Source organism: Cricetulus griseus, chromosome 6, assembly GCF_003668045.3.
Source record: "Cricetulus griseus strain 17A/GY chromosome 6, alternate assembly CriGri-PICRH-1.0, whole genome shotgun sequence".
NCBI classification, from domain to species: domain Eukaryota; kingdom Metazoa; phylum Chordata; class Mammalia; order Rodentia; family Cricetidae; genus Cricetulus; species Cricetulus griseus.
In genome coordinates this window covers 20,986,220-21,000,704 of record NC_048599.1, presented here as the reverse complement: position 1 = coordinate 21,000,704, position 14,485 = coordinate 20,986,220, and the positions used below count along the sequence as shown (strand labels likewise).

Sequence of the window (14,485 nt, the reverse complement as noted above, 5' to 3'; positions counted from 1 at the left end):
CAAGTGCTAGTAAAAACAGGCCAGGTAAGGGAAGGATAACAAGGGTTGTCTTACCCACTGAGATAAGGGGGCAAGCTTTTAGAAGTCCTTTGCTAAAACTCCTAATAAGGATAAGTGTGGGAAGCTTCAAAAACAAATTACTGTTAAAAGTTTTGTGTGGCTGTTCAGTGAGTGACCGGACAGATTTAACTACAATGTTCTACCAAAATTTGATCTCATCTGTTTGTGTATGGACCCAAGCACCCAAGGTGTTTTCCTCATCAGTCTCTATATATTGAGACAGGGTCTCTCACTCAATGGATCTTGCCATGTCAGCTGTTCTGGCTAGCCAGCTTCACTCTTGGGTTCCCTGTCTCTACAGTCAGGCTGACAAGCCCACCTGACTTTCTGTGGATTCTGGAGATCCCAACTCTGGGCTTCATACCCAGAGTTTTAAGCCCCACCCCCACCCCCGTCTCCTGTTTTAAACTTGGGAGACTCAACATAAAAGCCAGACTTTGGGCTGTTGTGGGGTTGGTCAGTGTGACAATGCTGGAACTGCCTTTCCTGTGCAGCAAGTGTTGCTGGAGCTACCCAGCCTCGTACCTTCCAGCACCGATCTCCCTCTGTTTGCCTGCCCTGCAAGCGTGGCAGTGTATGTGTGTGTGTGTATATGTGCCACTGGAAGGCAGGACCCAAGGACATGGTTCCTGGACACACTAACCGTGAGTAGGCAAGTACCTTAGATGGGCTGACGTTTGTCCTATATGCTTCTCTGACTTTAGAATTCCTCAGCTCCCTTTGAGAAGATCGGAGGCTCATCTGAGCCCAGTGGCTGCTGGGCCAGTCCAGCCTGGCCATCCTTCTCAGAAGCCAGCCTGTCTCTCAGCCAGACCCCTTCAGCTTCCTCTGCTGCAGGCTCTCCCCGTGACTTCCTTGTTGCATCACACTCAGTGTTAAGTCACAATTGGGCTGAAAGCAAAGCCTGGCCAAGCTGCCAGGTCCTCAGGGGCAGCCTGCCCGCTCAATCCAGGCGGACCCGCATGGCTGCAGGTGCACAATGAAGTACCCTCTGGTGCCGCTGGTGAACGACCTCACACTCTCTTTCCTGGTGTTCTGGCTCTGCCTGCCTGTGAGTTTGCTGCTATTCTTGATGATCGTCTGGTTACGCTTCTTACTTAGTCAAGGTGAGCTGGTCCCAGCTGGGCAGGGGCCTAAACAGGATAAAGTGCCCGAAACAACCTCAGAAGGGGCATCACACAGTATTTCAAGCGCAGCTCCATTTGAAAAAAGTTTTTCCCTTCCTTCCTTTCTTCCTCCCTGCTGTTTTTGTTGTTTTGTTTGTTTGTTTTTAGGTAGGATCTTACTAGATAGCCCCAGCTATCCTGGAACTATGTAGACCAGGCTGGTCTTAGATTCAGGTCCACCTGCCTCTGCCTCCTGAGTGCTGCGATTAAAGGTGTGCACTATCATGCCGGCAGTTGGGAGTTTCTTAACAGAGTCTCTGAGTTGGACTGACGTATATGCTTGTCTGCTGCTGCCCCTCAAGTCCATTGCTAACGCACAGGCTGGCTGCTGAGTCAGAAAATGGTGCCCCTTCCTGTCGGAAAGGCACTGAGCAGAGCTGGCGCTCAGCTTTACTCAGACGCTCCCCTGTGTTCTTATAAACAGCGTGAACGGCAGGGCATAGCAGCCTTTGCTGTCTTGGGGTGCTCACTCTCCTGGGTTTTGGCCAGACCAAACTCAGAAAAGAACTGGCCTTCTCTGGGGCACAGGGCCACAATGGTCCTGACTTAGCACACTATCAAGCGTAGCTAAAGCAGCGGTTCTCAACCTGTGGATCACTGGGGGGGGGGGAGGGGCGCCAGGGGGAGTTGAATGACCCTTTCACAGGGATCACATCAGATATCCTGCATATCAAATATTTACAGTTCGTATAGTTCATATGATATTACAGTTCATAACAGCAAAATTACAGTTATGAAGCAGCAACAAAAATAAATCTTATGGTTGGGGGTTACCACAACATGAAGAACTGTATTAAGAAGGTTGAGACTACTGAGCTAAAGACCCAGACATAAAAGAGGCTAGGGGGCAGGTGGGGTGGGATATTGCAAGAGGCACCCTGTCTCCCTGAAATCTTTTCTTTCCCTGTTTCTCGGCTCTGTGACCTTAGACTGACTGGGCAACAGTGTGCCTAGGTTTCTGCCAGCTCTGGTCACAAGTTACTGAGGCAACATGAGCAGCACCCTATATGACCTGCCCCACAATCCATCGTCTGGCCTGCTAATGGTCTCACTGCAGTTTCCTGCAGAGCCTTGGAGGGCCTTGGGTTTCTGAAAAACATGCTTTAAGCTAATTCATCTCACATCTAGGGTGAGTTAGAGCCCTCCCCTGGGGCCCAGCCCAGGGTTAGGCCTGGTATCTAGGGGAGTCAAAGGCTAAAATGTGTGCTAGCTGTGGTAGCTATCTCTGTCTGGGGCTGTGAGTTGATAGAGTGCCTGCATAGCATGCAAGAAACCATGGTTTTGATCTCTAGTATTGCATAAACCAGGCATGGTGGTCCACGGTGTGATCTCAGCACTCAGGGGGTAAAAACAAGGGGATCAGGCCATCCTGCTCATTAGCTACACAGTGAGTTGGAAGTCCGGGATACACGAGATTCAGAAACAAAACCCTATCCCTCTGGAGTCTAGGGTCAGTCTTGTTCCTTGATAGGTTATAGGTAACTTAATCTCCTTTGAACTTGGGAGTTATACTTAATGTGTGATGCATACCATCTCTCTCCAATCCTGAGGAGAGCCCTGAGAAAGAATCCTTATTGCAGAGGTGGGGAAACAGGCTTGGAAAGGCGAAGCAACCTGCTCAGGGTCACAGCTTGTGCAGTGTCATCAGTGTAAACTTCAAATCCTGGTGCTGCATCTGTTGGCTGTGTGGCTTTAGGCCAGGGGTGCCCGAGCCTTAGTTTCCTTACCACCAAGTGAAGGCAGTCACACCCCCACACACATACACATCTTTCAGGCTGAAGAAAGGCTTTGCGGGGTCTTGGGCACATGGTACATAGTAGGTGCTTGTAGGCTTAGTCAGTAGTGCTTTTGTCACCACGGAAGGAAGTATAACAGTGACTTTGGGTGGTTTCTCTAGAGATAACATCTTACCTCCATCTTTGAAATAAGCCCTATGATCTTCAGTGAAGTCGGCCACTCAGAGGTGACAGCACCCTGGCATCATTGTCTTCTAACTCTTAGTTTCTCTGTGTTCTGCCCTTGTGCTGGGATCTGACCCAAGGTGGTTGGTGGCTTGCAGCCTCAGGCCTGTAGTTTTCTAGCATCATGCAAGCTGAAAGATACAGATAGATGTCAGTCTTTCATCAGCTTCGGGTGTGCCCCTGAGTGGCTGGATCAGGTCTCCCGAGAAGTAAGTGTAGCAGTTGAGTCACCCAGGCTTCTCCTGACAGATGTGTGTACTTTTAGGAATTCTTTCATTCACATGTATGTTCACCACCAAGCAGTAGAAATCATAGACCTTTGGTAATGACTTGCCTAGATGATGAATGGGAGAAGGGTCAGTGACTCTGTGTCTCTTCAGTGCCCAATAAGTACGTTAGTTACCATTTTCATGACTATGCCCCCAAAAAACCTGACAAAAGCCATTTAGGGAAGGAAGGTTCCATTTTGGCTCATGGTTTAAGAAGAGACCATGATGGGGAAGGTGTGGCAGAGCCTGAGGTATCAGTCACATCACATCCTCAGTCAGGAAGCAGGAACAGGTAAGAGGAGCAGACTGTAACACAGAGATCCCAGCTCCCCATGCCCTCTAGTGAGGTGCTACCTCCTGTAGCTTCCATAACCTTGCACAGCAGCACCCCTAGCGGGGACCAAGAGTCACGAGATCCCTTCAGACTGCACATCTTCCCTTCAGATTGCAGCAGTGGGCATCCCACACCACTTGGGTCCTTCTGGTTTTAGTACATGGATATGGCCACTCTGAGACAATCTTCTTTCTAGCTCCTTCCTTATTCTCTATCCAAGTCCATGAAGTCTCAGAGCTGGCTCCTCAGCTTCTGACCTCCTAGAGGGCCACTGGGGACCACAGGCCTGGCAGGTGACGCCTCTGGAGCTGGGGAGCACTGCAGGCTGTGTCTAGCCCAGAAGCCTTGTCTCTGGTTTCCACAGATTCAAAGGAAGATGATTCAGATTTATGTTTCAACTGGGATCTCTGGAACAAAGAACCAACTGAGTCTGTCTGTGAGGGGACATTCCATGGCCAGGAGGACAGGTTCCACTAGTGAGCCTGCTCTACCAGGTAAGGCCTTTATGGGGGATAGGAGGCTACAAGAAGACCCCGGGCCTGCCCACAGCCTCAGCAGCTGTCTCATTGGAACAGGCTGCCTTGCTGTATGGACACCCTATGCACTGGTCATGCTGAAGAACAGACTGTCCTTCCATGCTCTGCATGACTTCAGGGATTTGACCTGACTGGGGCAGTGAGGGTATGAAGAAAGGGCAGACACGTAGACATAGAGAAGCTTGGCCTGGGTGATTTGGGCTCTTGGATGGAGCATGTTTATTACATATATTTAAATAGGGAGGCAGGGTCTATGGTATAAGCCTGGATGAGAGATGTCTTAAAGTTTTATTGCTATGAAGAGACACCATGACCATGGCAACTCTTAGAAAGGAAAATATTTAATTGGGGCTGGCTTACAGAGGTTTAGTCCATTCTCATCATGGGACATGGCAGCGTGCAGGCAGACATGGTGCTGGAGAAGGAGCTGAGAGTTCTACATCTGAATCCACAGGCAGCAGAAAGAGACTGAGAACACTAGGCCTGACTTGAGCTTCTGAGACCTCAAAGCCCACCCCCCGGTGACACACTTCCTCCAACAAGGCCACACCTCCCAGTAGTGCTAGTCCCTATGAGCTTATGGGGCCATTTTCATTCAAACCACAAGAAGTCAGGGTCCAAGGTATATAGCTGGATGAGGAGGCAGGTTTAGCTAAACTTGTAGGTGCAGTCTCAGTAAGGGAGTAGTCTTCAGGCCATACACATCTGGGGGAAGAAAGCTATGGTGGACAATTCCTGCACACCATGAGCACTTGCACTTAGACCAGAGGAAGACTTTGCCGTCCATCTGGGCCTCACCCCACCGGGAGTGGGGACATGCCCATGGTTCTGTGGCGTTGGAGTCCTTCACATGTCACTACACATTCACTTACTTGCTCCCACACTGTCCCCTGATGGACAGCTGCCTACCTCATGTGTGGAGGATCCCTGCCATGAGTTTCCTTACAAAGTCCCACCCCTTCCTTTCTGCCCTCACCTCAGAGGTTTGCAATCTTGCTCAAATGTCACTTTGCCAGGGAGTTCCCCCAATATTTGAAATTCCAGTGCCCCTTCCAAGGCCCCCTGACCCTGTACTACTCACAGTGTTGCTGGAGCGCTTACCACCTTCCAGAAACATAGATAATGGGGGCCCTCCAAACACCCAGAGCCCTTCCTGACGCACAGGGGGGGAGTCCACACACCATCAGAAGTCCACGATGCCAGTTTTCATCTGGGTTGATGGTCCTGGAATATGCCCAGTGTGTCCCTTCTACACTCTCACTGTGAGAGCTGTGGCAAGGACATTCTCACCTCCATATACACTTGGGAACTTGGAGAACCAGGGTGCTTGAAGAATTTACCCAGAATGTCAGGTGGTGGTGCAAACATCCCTGCACATGAAAGGCAGCAGAGGTAGGAGGATCTCTGTGAGTTTGAGGTCAGCCTATCTACAGAGTGAGTTCCCGGACAGCCAGAGCTACACAGAGAAACCCTGTCTCAAAAAGAAAAAAAAAAAAGTTACCTAGAGGAACAGTATTGGCATCCATTCCCACAGGGCTAATGCCATTTCCAGCCAGTGACTCCTGAATACTCGCTGCCACTCTAGTCTTCCCCTGAGCTCCGTCTCCTGCCCATTTGAGCTCTCCATGTCTGGGGTGGGATTCTCCACTCACATTGCCACCCAACACCCAGTGGCCTTGTCCTCTTCTCTTTCCTCCCTCCCGTCCCACAGTGGAGCAGCTGACTCAGCTGCTCCAGCCACCACCTCCTGCCTCAGCCTCAGGCTCCTTCACATCCCGCCATGGCAGCAGGTCCTGGCGACTCTGTCTCCACCTCCACTGCACCACACTACCTTCTCTCCGTCCTCACAGCTGCCTGACTGTGAAGCATGGTCAAGCACCACGTTCTATAGTCTTCACGGCAGGTGGGAACCAGGGCACCTCACAGAGCCCTCACTATGTCTCAGAGTCCTTGACTATCCTTTGAGGCACAGCCTTACCAAGTGAGGCCCTTTCCCCCAGAAAAAGCATGTGACCTGGTTGGCGCACAGGGTGAGCTTCATGACTGTTGAAATCACACAAGGCCCCAGGGTCAGAAGCCTCTGTTTGATTTCACTCCCTGCTATAGCTAGTGTGTGTGTGTGTGTGTGTGTGTGTGTGTGTGTGTGTGTCTTACCATTGCTAGAGTTTAAACCCAGAGGCTCAAGCATACTAGACAAGCACACTGTACCACCAAGTCACACACATCCCAATCCAAAACTCTCAGTTTGGGAACAAGAGACCACCCATGTCCATTGTTAATGGGCCCTGTAGTCAACAGACAGGGCAAGAAAACAATGTTCAGACTCAGTGAAAGGACCCTGTCCATCTACAGATAGTCTCTGCCTACCCACTATTTCTCTGCATCTTTTTCTTAGCTCAAACACTGCTTCTTCTCGGCATGTTTGTGTAGGTGTCAACTGGGCCTGAGCGATGGAGGGAAGAGAACCCTGGTGACCAAGGGGTCTTCCTGGGACCTCCAATAGTCAGACCTGCCAAGCCTCTTGCTGAACCATCCGTTCTCCGTCAACACAAATGACCTGGAGCCCTTCAGGGGAGAATCAGGTCCAAGAAGTTTATAGGGGCCAACTGGCCAGGTCAACCCACAGAAGATGCTGGGTACCTATTAAAGAAATGGGTGTTTTGCTGTGCCCTGACAGAGCTTCTCATGTCCAGTCATTCACTCTGACTCCCTCTGGACTGTCCCACCCTCATGTCTGCTCAAAGGCAAGCACTCTGAGCTTCAGCATCACACAACAAGCTCAGTCCTCGCTTCGGCTGCAGTGTGAATGTCCTCAGTGTCTGCTGTGGTCTATTTACAGTAGGAGCATTTAAGAGTAGTCAGCGCTGGGCAGTGGTGGCACAGGCCTTTAATCCCAGCACTCTAGAGGCAGAGGCAGAGGCAGACAGATCTCTGTGAGTTCAAGGCCAGCCTGGTCTACAGAGTTAGTGTCAGCAGAGGCTTCAAAGTTATACAGAAAAAGTCTGTCTCGAAAAAGCAAAAGTAGTGACTATGTGAGCCACATTCTCCTAAGGCTTCATGTGGGACTGTTGCTAAAAGAATTCTATGAGGTAAGATCTTGGTTATCCCTCAGTTACCGAGAGGGGAAACTGAGGCACAGCAGTTGAGTCACATTGCTAAGGCATGTTGGAGAACAGGGATTCAAACCCAGTCCAGTGACTCCCAAGCCAGGTGCTGGCCCAGTGTCCATCCTCTCCAGGTCGGGAACTGAGCACAGGTGGTGAGAGATTTTTATTTATTTATTTTCTGAAACAGGGCATCTCTATGTAGCTCTGGCCTGGAACTCACTCTGTAGACCAGGTTGGCCCCAAATTCACAGAGACCTGCCTGACTCTGCCTCCAGAGTGCTGAGATTAAAGGCATGTGCCACTGTTCCTGGAGAATTCCCCAAGTCTCCTGCAGCCCTTCTGGTTACCCCAAGCCAACAGGAAAGATGGGCTAAGGGAGGCGACAGGCCTCCCAGGTACCATCTGATATCATTTTGTCCCTCCCCAGCATCCCACTGGACACCACAAAAATTGAAGATATCCGAAGGGGAAAACATATCCTGGCTTGCTAATCTATTCACTACTGTTCCTTCTGTCCCATCAGAATGATCCACCCACAGCACCCATCAGAACAGCCCCAATTCCCTAAAACAGTCTGTGGTCCTCTGTGGTCCTGCCTGGAGTCTCAGCTCTTCATCCAGAGTAGCACTGCCCTTTGGGATCTGAGCCCAGCTGCTGTTAGTGGATGGGGCTTCTCTCCCACCAGTGGGATGCAATGACCACACCTCTACTTCATCCATAAGCCTATCCCTGTGTGGAGATGTTCCAGAAGGTGCAGGACAGGCTGTAATGTGTATGATATGGCCACACAGTGCATCTTGCAGAAACTGTCAAGTCTCCCTACAAAAGGTGACACCAAGGGTCCCGGAGAAGGCCATGTTTCTGTAAGCCTCTCCACATCCCCCAGCACACAGACACATACATAGACTCACAAACACACATCCTAGTGTTCTCACATGTGTATACACTCAACACATACACATATAAAGCCCTACTTGGACTTTAATCGGTCCGATGGGGTTGGGCTTCCTGGTGGCATGTGAACGAAATACCTTTGGTAATGGTCCCCACTCCGCATGACTGGAGCTGCCCCCCTGGATTTGCCTGGGGTCTTCTTCACAAACCCCAGCAACTGCTCAAAGGTCAGAAGCCCGCTGTAGCTGGACATGCTGGATACTGTTTGGCTTCACTACAGTCCTGGCCATGCAGTCCAGGCCCCAGATCACTGCCCCAACCTGTCTGGAAGTACGTGGGATGGACCCTGAGGGGAAGCGGGAGCAGCCAGGCCCTTCTGCACCTGCCAAGGAAGATGAAAACTCCTGGGGTTGGTGGGAGAAGATCTGATTGTCGGGATCACTGATGCAGCCCTTGTCCTTGGTCACACCTCCAGTCAGATGCCAAGAATGGCCTCCAGCACAGTGTGGGGGTGCTTGCTGGGGTCCTTCCCAGCCTCTAGGTCTCTCACACTGCCCCAGGCTCCTTGTCACCCCTACAATCTTGCCCTTATTTTCCACTCCGAACTTTGAGTTACAGGCCAGGACTCCCATTCTGCAGTGTCCCCCTCCCCCAGTCTTCCCCCACCATTGCTTTGAGCCTTATGTCCTCCTCTGAAGAGCCAGTCCCCGCTAGGGAGCCATACATAGTACAGGGCACATAGGCTTAGGGGCCTTGAGCCTCAGCAGGCATTATCTTTGAGTGGCAGAAACTGCCAGTGTGAGGTGAGGTCACACCAGACTGAACCCACTGAAGACTATGGCAGGATCCTTCCTGAGCCTCCCCAACATCTGGTGGCTGCAACTCGGTTCCTCGTTCTTGAGACAATCCATTTTGAGACAGGCAGGCCATCAAGCCTGTCTTCACACACTCTCCCCTGGTGTCTGCTGCATTCTGTCTTCCCCAGGTTCACCCTCTGTGCAAGGACCCCGCTTAGGTTGGATTGGAGCCTGTCCTAATGACTCATTTTTTTTTTGTTGTTTGATTTCCTGTCAACATCCTGAGTCCATAAAAGGTCACATTCTGAGATCCTGAAGGTTAGGACTTTAATATCTGCGTGGATACATTTCCATTAAAAGTCAGTTGGAAACAAGGGGTTCTGTGCCTTGTGTGCCAGGGCAGTTGAGGTGCTCGCCTGTCATTGGTTTCTGAGTCCTTACACCAATTCTCAGGACATGTGATATTTTAATTGAGGAAGCTGTGACCCAGCGAGGTTAACACAGCCTAGTGGCAAAGCTGAAGGTCTCTCCTAGGATGAGGCAGCACTGTACTGCACTGGGCAGAATAGTGCTGTCCTGGGGTAATATGCTATGTTGGGGACACAGAGCTACAGAGCAGATTCTGAGCCCAGAACATGGTCTGGGGACAGCCAACTGGTGTGAGGGACACAGGAGTTCATGGTAGGACGAAGGTTGTCTAGCTCTCAGGCTGCCTAGGGAGGTGCTGGCAGGCTGCCAGGCTCAGGGGCCCACAGGTCTGAGTCACCACTGTGACCTAGCCGGCCTGGCCGATACTCCAGTGACAGGGCTATGGGGCTGAGGAATGTTGCAGGGGTACGGAGGTGGGGCACACTCCCGCCTCCAGGCTCCGTTTTAAAGACACACAACTCTCCAGGAAGCTGGGAGGCGGCACTTCCTGCCAGAGGCTCAAAGCTCATTGTCCAGGATCCAGGTCGATTGCTCACTCTTCTTGCTTTCTCCCGGCAGCTGGGTTTGTGGTTCTAGGTTAGTCATTTACTCAGGCCCTAGCTTACTCACTGGGCATTCATTTCTGTATCCATTCACCATTCCTTGGTGGCTCCATGATTTATCCCTTCACTCAGTCCTGCTGGCCCCCATCCCCCCTGACACACACACACACACACACCACACACAACACACACACACACACACACACACACACACACACACACACACACACACACACGGCCACTCTTCCCCTCACCAATATACCTGTTTGCCCATCAGCCATCCGGCCTCTCACTTAAAGGTCCCAACTATTCCTCTCACTGCGCCACTTTCTTTTTAAGAGAGAGAGAGAGAGAGAGAGAGAGAGAGAGAGAGAGAGAGAGAGTACACCATGCTTGGGCACCTGGAATTACAGGTGTTGTGAGCCACCCAGTGTGGATATTGGGAACTGAACTCCAGTCCACTGCAAGAGCAGACATTCTCTTAAGTAGTGTGCAGTCTCTCCAGCCATCCAGCCATTTTTTTTCATCCTACCCCTTACCTCATTCTTCATCCATCCATCCATCCATCTGTCTGTCCACCCGTCCATCCATCCACCCACCCGTCCGTCCATCTGTCCGTCCGTCCGTCCGTCCACCCACTCCCTGTCCACACACTTATGCACCCATCCTTCATTAAGCACCTACAGTGTTCTGCACACACAGCTCCCATGAACCCTCCTCATGCACCAGCCTCACCCCTTCTTCCATGCTGATTCACTTTACACACTGGGAGAAGCCTGGGTGGCAGCTGGACCCTAGCTCCTCTCCCTTCCTGTGACGTGGTTCTTTTGTCCCCTCCTGAGGAAGGGATGCTGGGGAAAAATGGTCAGTTGCTCACCTGCGTGGTCTGTCTGAGCCAGTGATGGCTTCCTGCAAATCAGGACTCCCATGATCCTTTTTCCAGTGAGGCCTTCCATCTTACCGGGGCCCCTACGGAACCATATTTCGAGTTTCTTGGACTCCATTTCTTGATTCCCATGTCCTTGGTTCCCTGACTACTGAATGCCTGGGACCTGTCCTTGAAGGTTAATATGATTCAAGGTCACTGGCACTCAGCTTTCCTAGAAGGGCAGAGAGAACCAGGACTCTGTGTGATGGGGCCACGGCCTTCTGGAGAGGGAGCAGGGAGGGGCTGGTGAGCTGCAGCAGACGCAGGGCTAGGACTGCAGCTTACACATCAGCATTCCCTGCAGGAATTCCTCCCCACACCTGCCCATGGGCCCCCTAGTCTTCAGTCTCCCAGTGGTTAAGAAACTGCCTCTACCAGGAAGCCTTCCTGCAGCCATTCCCAGGCTGGCAGGCAGGGAGTTAAGTCCGCAGCCCCTCCTCCTCAGCCGTTCCCATCCAGCCTCAGCTGTTTCACCTTTCAGCCCAAATGCCAATTCCCAGAAGGCCTCTGGCACCGCCCCCCTACACACACACACACACACACACACACACACACACACACACACACACACACACAGCTAATCCACAGTGCTGCTTTCTCCACAGCAAGGCCTGACCATTGCTGACCCTTGGTACCCTTTGCCTGCCTGTCACCGTCCCCCTTTTCACAGAGGAGAAAGTCACAGCTCCCAGAGGCTTACAGGGAGGGCTAAGCCAAGGTGAAGCCCTGGGTCACTCCTAGCCACTGGCTTTATTTATTCCTTTTGGTTTTACTTTGAGATTGGGATGGCTGTGAGGGATGAGAGTGGCCACATCAAAAGCGCGTTTCATGTCTGATGCATGTATATTTGGCTGCTTACTTTAAAAAATAATTTTTTAGATAAACAATTTGTGTATGGATATTTTGCCTGCATGTATGTCTGTGTACCATATGCATGTAAAGCCCATACAGGCCAGAGGAGGGCTTTGATTCTCCTGGAACTGGAGTGATAGATGATTGTGAGCTGCCATGCAAGTGCTGGGAATCAAACCTGTGTCCTCTGGAAGAATAGCCAGTGCTCTTAGCTGCTGAGCCATTTCTCCAGCCCTGGTTTATTGCTTCTTGAAGCAGAGTCTCACTCTATGGCCCAGGTTGGCCTTGAACTCATAATCTTTCGCTACCTTTTAATTTCTGGGGTTATAGGCACATGTAACATGCTTCATTTATGACTGTTTCTTTCTGTGTCATTTCTGCTTTGGCAAAGGGCCAAGTGTGTGCTCACACATACCTGCCTGTAGGCGGTCCTGACTAAGGCAGCCCCACCTCAGTATGGGGGTGTCTTGGAAGGGTGTGCCACAGGCCCTGCCGCCTTCCTCCAACTCTCTCCGTGATTCATTCAGTCGAAGAGGCAGCATTGGTAGTCTTGTGTGCCTGTCCATGACAGAGCCTTCCCTTCTCCCTGCTGCCCAGATGGAAGGGCTGGCCCTGCTGCCCCTGGCCTCACCCTGCCCCCGGATCCCACGAGCCCGCATCGCCAGGACTCCAGGGCGATGGGCCCACCTGGGCTGCAGGTACTGGTATCAAGAGTGGTGGAGGGAGGTTGTGTGCCAGGGACAGGTGTCACCTCAGTATTCACAATAGTACCACAAGGCATGAGTCCTTTTGGTTGGTCCTAATTTTTAACAATTCTAAGTGATCCTGGGGACTAGCTTGGGCAAACCTATTCCTAGATAGATTATTGCAGGTGTGAGAGCAGCCTTGGGAGGCTGACAGCTCCTGCCACACTCATTTGCAGTCCAAACTCCTGGGGACTGGCTGTGGTCCTTCCCCAGAGGGTGATTCAGGAATTGGGGTTAGTACACTCAGATGGGGCTAATCTAGGCTCTAGCAAGGGAGTAGCACTCAAAGACCTTGGTGCCACATAACACATTCCCTGAGCACCTGTGGGGGATATGTGGGGATTCTGACCCATCAGGGGGAAATGGGCTCAACAGGGGAAATGTGTTTATCTATGCACTTAGCCTTGCTGCTGCTGTTTGGACATGTGACACAAGAGTTACTATCTTTGAGTTCTGTGTGTAGGTGTCCCCAAGCCAAGGACTCTTTCTCCACCATCAGGCTCTCAGGGGAACTGGCTTCCTTTCCCAGATGCCAAGGGCCCACACATTGCTTGGCTCAAAGCCTTCCTCCATCTGGAATGCCAGCATCCAGCACCTTCAACTCTCTGGCTGTGACCTTCCTTTCTATCATCTCTGCCTCTCCTGCCTGCCTGTCACTAATAAAGTGACACCAGGGACACCTTGGGCCCACTCAGGTTATCCAGGCTCTCCCTCATCTCAAGGACCTGAACAATCATAATCATATCTGGAAAGTTCCACTTTTCCCTCCTGAGAACAAAGCCACAAATTCTGGGGATGAAGATGCAAACATGTTTGAGGGGTCATCATTTATTTTATCTATGAATCTATAGTCCATCCCATCACCCTATACTCTTATTGCCACCCACCCATTATTTATTACTCCATCTACCTATCCAAAACCTTCCTAACAACCTGTTTACTAAAGTGTCTCTTCTTACCCTCTTAATCTCCTGTTATTAATACTGGGTCCAACTGTGAGAACCTCTGGCCTTTGAATGTGCTCAGTGATTACGGTTGAATGAACCATATGACACTTATAAGAGTGTGAAATTTCATAGCATCCCCTTTATTTACTTACAACAACACAAAAGGAACAAAAGTGACATGCTTGCCACCCCAATAGTGGCTCTCCAAACTCCAGGGTTATGTAAGCATTGTTTTAAGTTTTATTTGTATTGTTTGTTTTTGAGACAGTCTTGCTATGTCACCAAGCTTGCTTCTAATTCTCAGTCTTTCTGCCTCAGCCTCCCCAGTGATGACATCACCATACTCAGCATTATTGTATTTTTTAAGTGTTTAAAAAAACTAGTTAAGGGGATAGGGAGATGGCTTAGGGGGTAAAGTGCTTGCTGTGCAAACATCAGGACCTGAGTTTGGATCCCAAACTTGCAAGTAAAGGCCAAATGTAGTGTTGTGTACCTGTAACCCCAGAGTAGGGTGGGGGCTGTGTGAAGCCAGTTCTAGAACTATCAGTTCTAGAACTGCCAGCCAGTCTGTCCAAAGTGGAAGCAGCAGATCCAGTGAGAGACCCTGTCTCAAGACTATAAGGTGGATGCTCGCTTTGGCAGCACATATACTATAATTGGAATGATACAGAGAAGATTAGCATGGCCCCTGCACAAGGATGACACACAAATTCGTGAAGCATTCCATATTTAAAAAAAAAGAATATAAGGTGGAAAGCAGTAGAGGTAGATCCTGATTGTACCGTTAGCCTGCACAGGCAGACATACCTATGCACACCCACGTACATATAACACACACACACACACACACACACACACACACACACACACACACACCACAGAATAAAATGACTTCTGAAAACATGTCCTCAAATGTG

General features: G+C 50.7%; 2 protein-coding genes and 1 non-coding gene across 3 annotated transcripts in view; all 3 read left to right on the top strand.

Annotated features, from left to right (window-relative positions):
• The first annotated feature begins 1,039 nt into the window (after positions 1-1,039).
• Adig (adipogenin) lies at positions 1,040-8,756 on the top strand. Its single transcript, XM_035447025.1, has 4 exons — positions 1,040-1,166; positions 4,155-4,266; positions 6,177-6,229; positions 8,608-8,756. Exons 1-4 carry the CDS (start codon positions 1,040-1,042, stop codon positions 8,754-8,756), a joined length of 441 nt encoding a protein of 146 aa, XP_035302916.1.
• A 3,517-nt stretch (positions 8,757-12,273) lies between these two features.
• The window catches only part of Arhgap40 (Rho GTPase activating protein 40), a 39,295-nt gene continuing 37,083 nt past the window's right edge, over positions 12,274-14,485 (top strand). The window contains exon 1 of the mRNA XM_027421241.2: positions 12,274-12,573. Coding sequence (XP_027277042.1) covers positions 12,332-12,573 — 242 coding nt within the window. The 5' untranslated portion in view covers positions 12,274-12,331. The remainder of the gene's footprint in view (positions 12,574-14,485) is intronic.
• Positions 14,195-14,301, top strand: LOC113832312. Its single transcript, XR_003486655.1, has one exon. It is a non-coding gene; the product is annotated as a U6 spliceosomal RNA (small nuclear RNA).

Excerpts from the sequence above, each read along its gene's own strand:
- Adig (XM_035447025.1), top strand. The coding sequence starts at position 1,040 with ATGAAGTACCCTCTGGTGCCGCTGGTGAACGACCTCACACTCTCTTTC. Across the intron at positions 1,167-4,154 it reads ACGCTTCTTACTTAGTCAAG|ATTCAAAGGAAGATGATTCA; the intron begins GTGAGCTGGTCC and ends TGGTTTCCACAG. Across the intron at positions 6,230-8,607 it reads TTCTATAGTCTTCACGGCAG|TCCTGGCCATGCAGTCCAGG; the intron begins GTGGGAACCAGG and ends GCTTCACTACAG.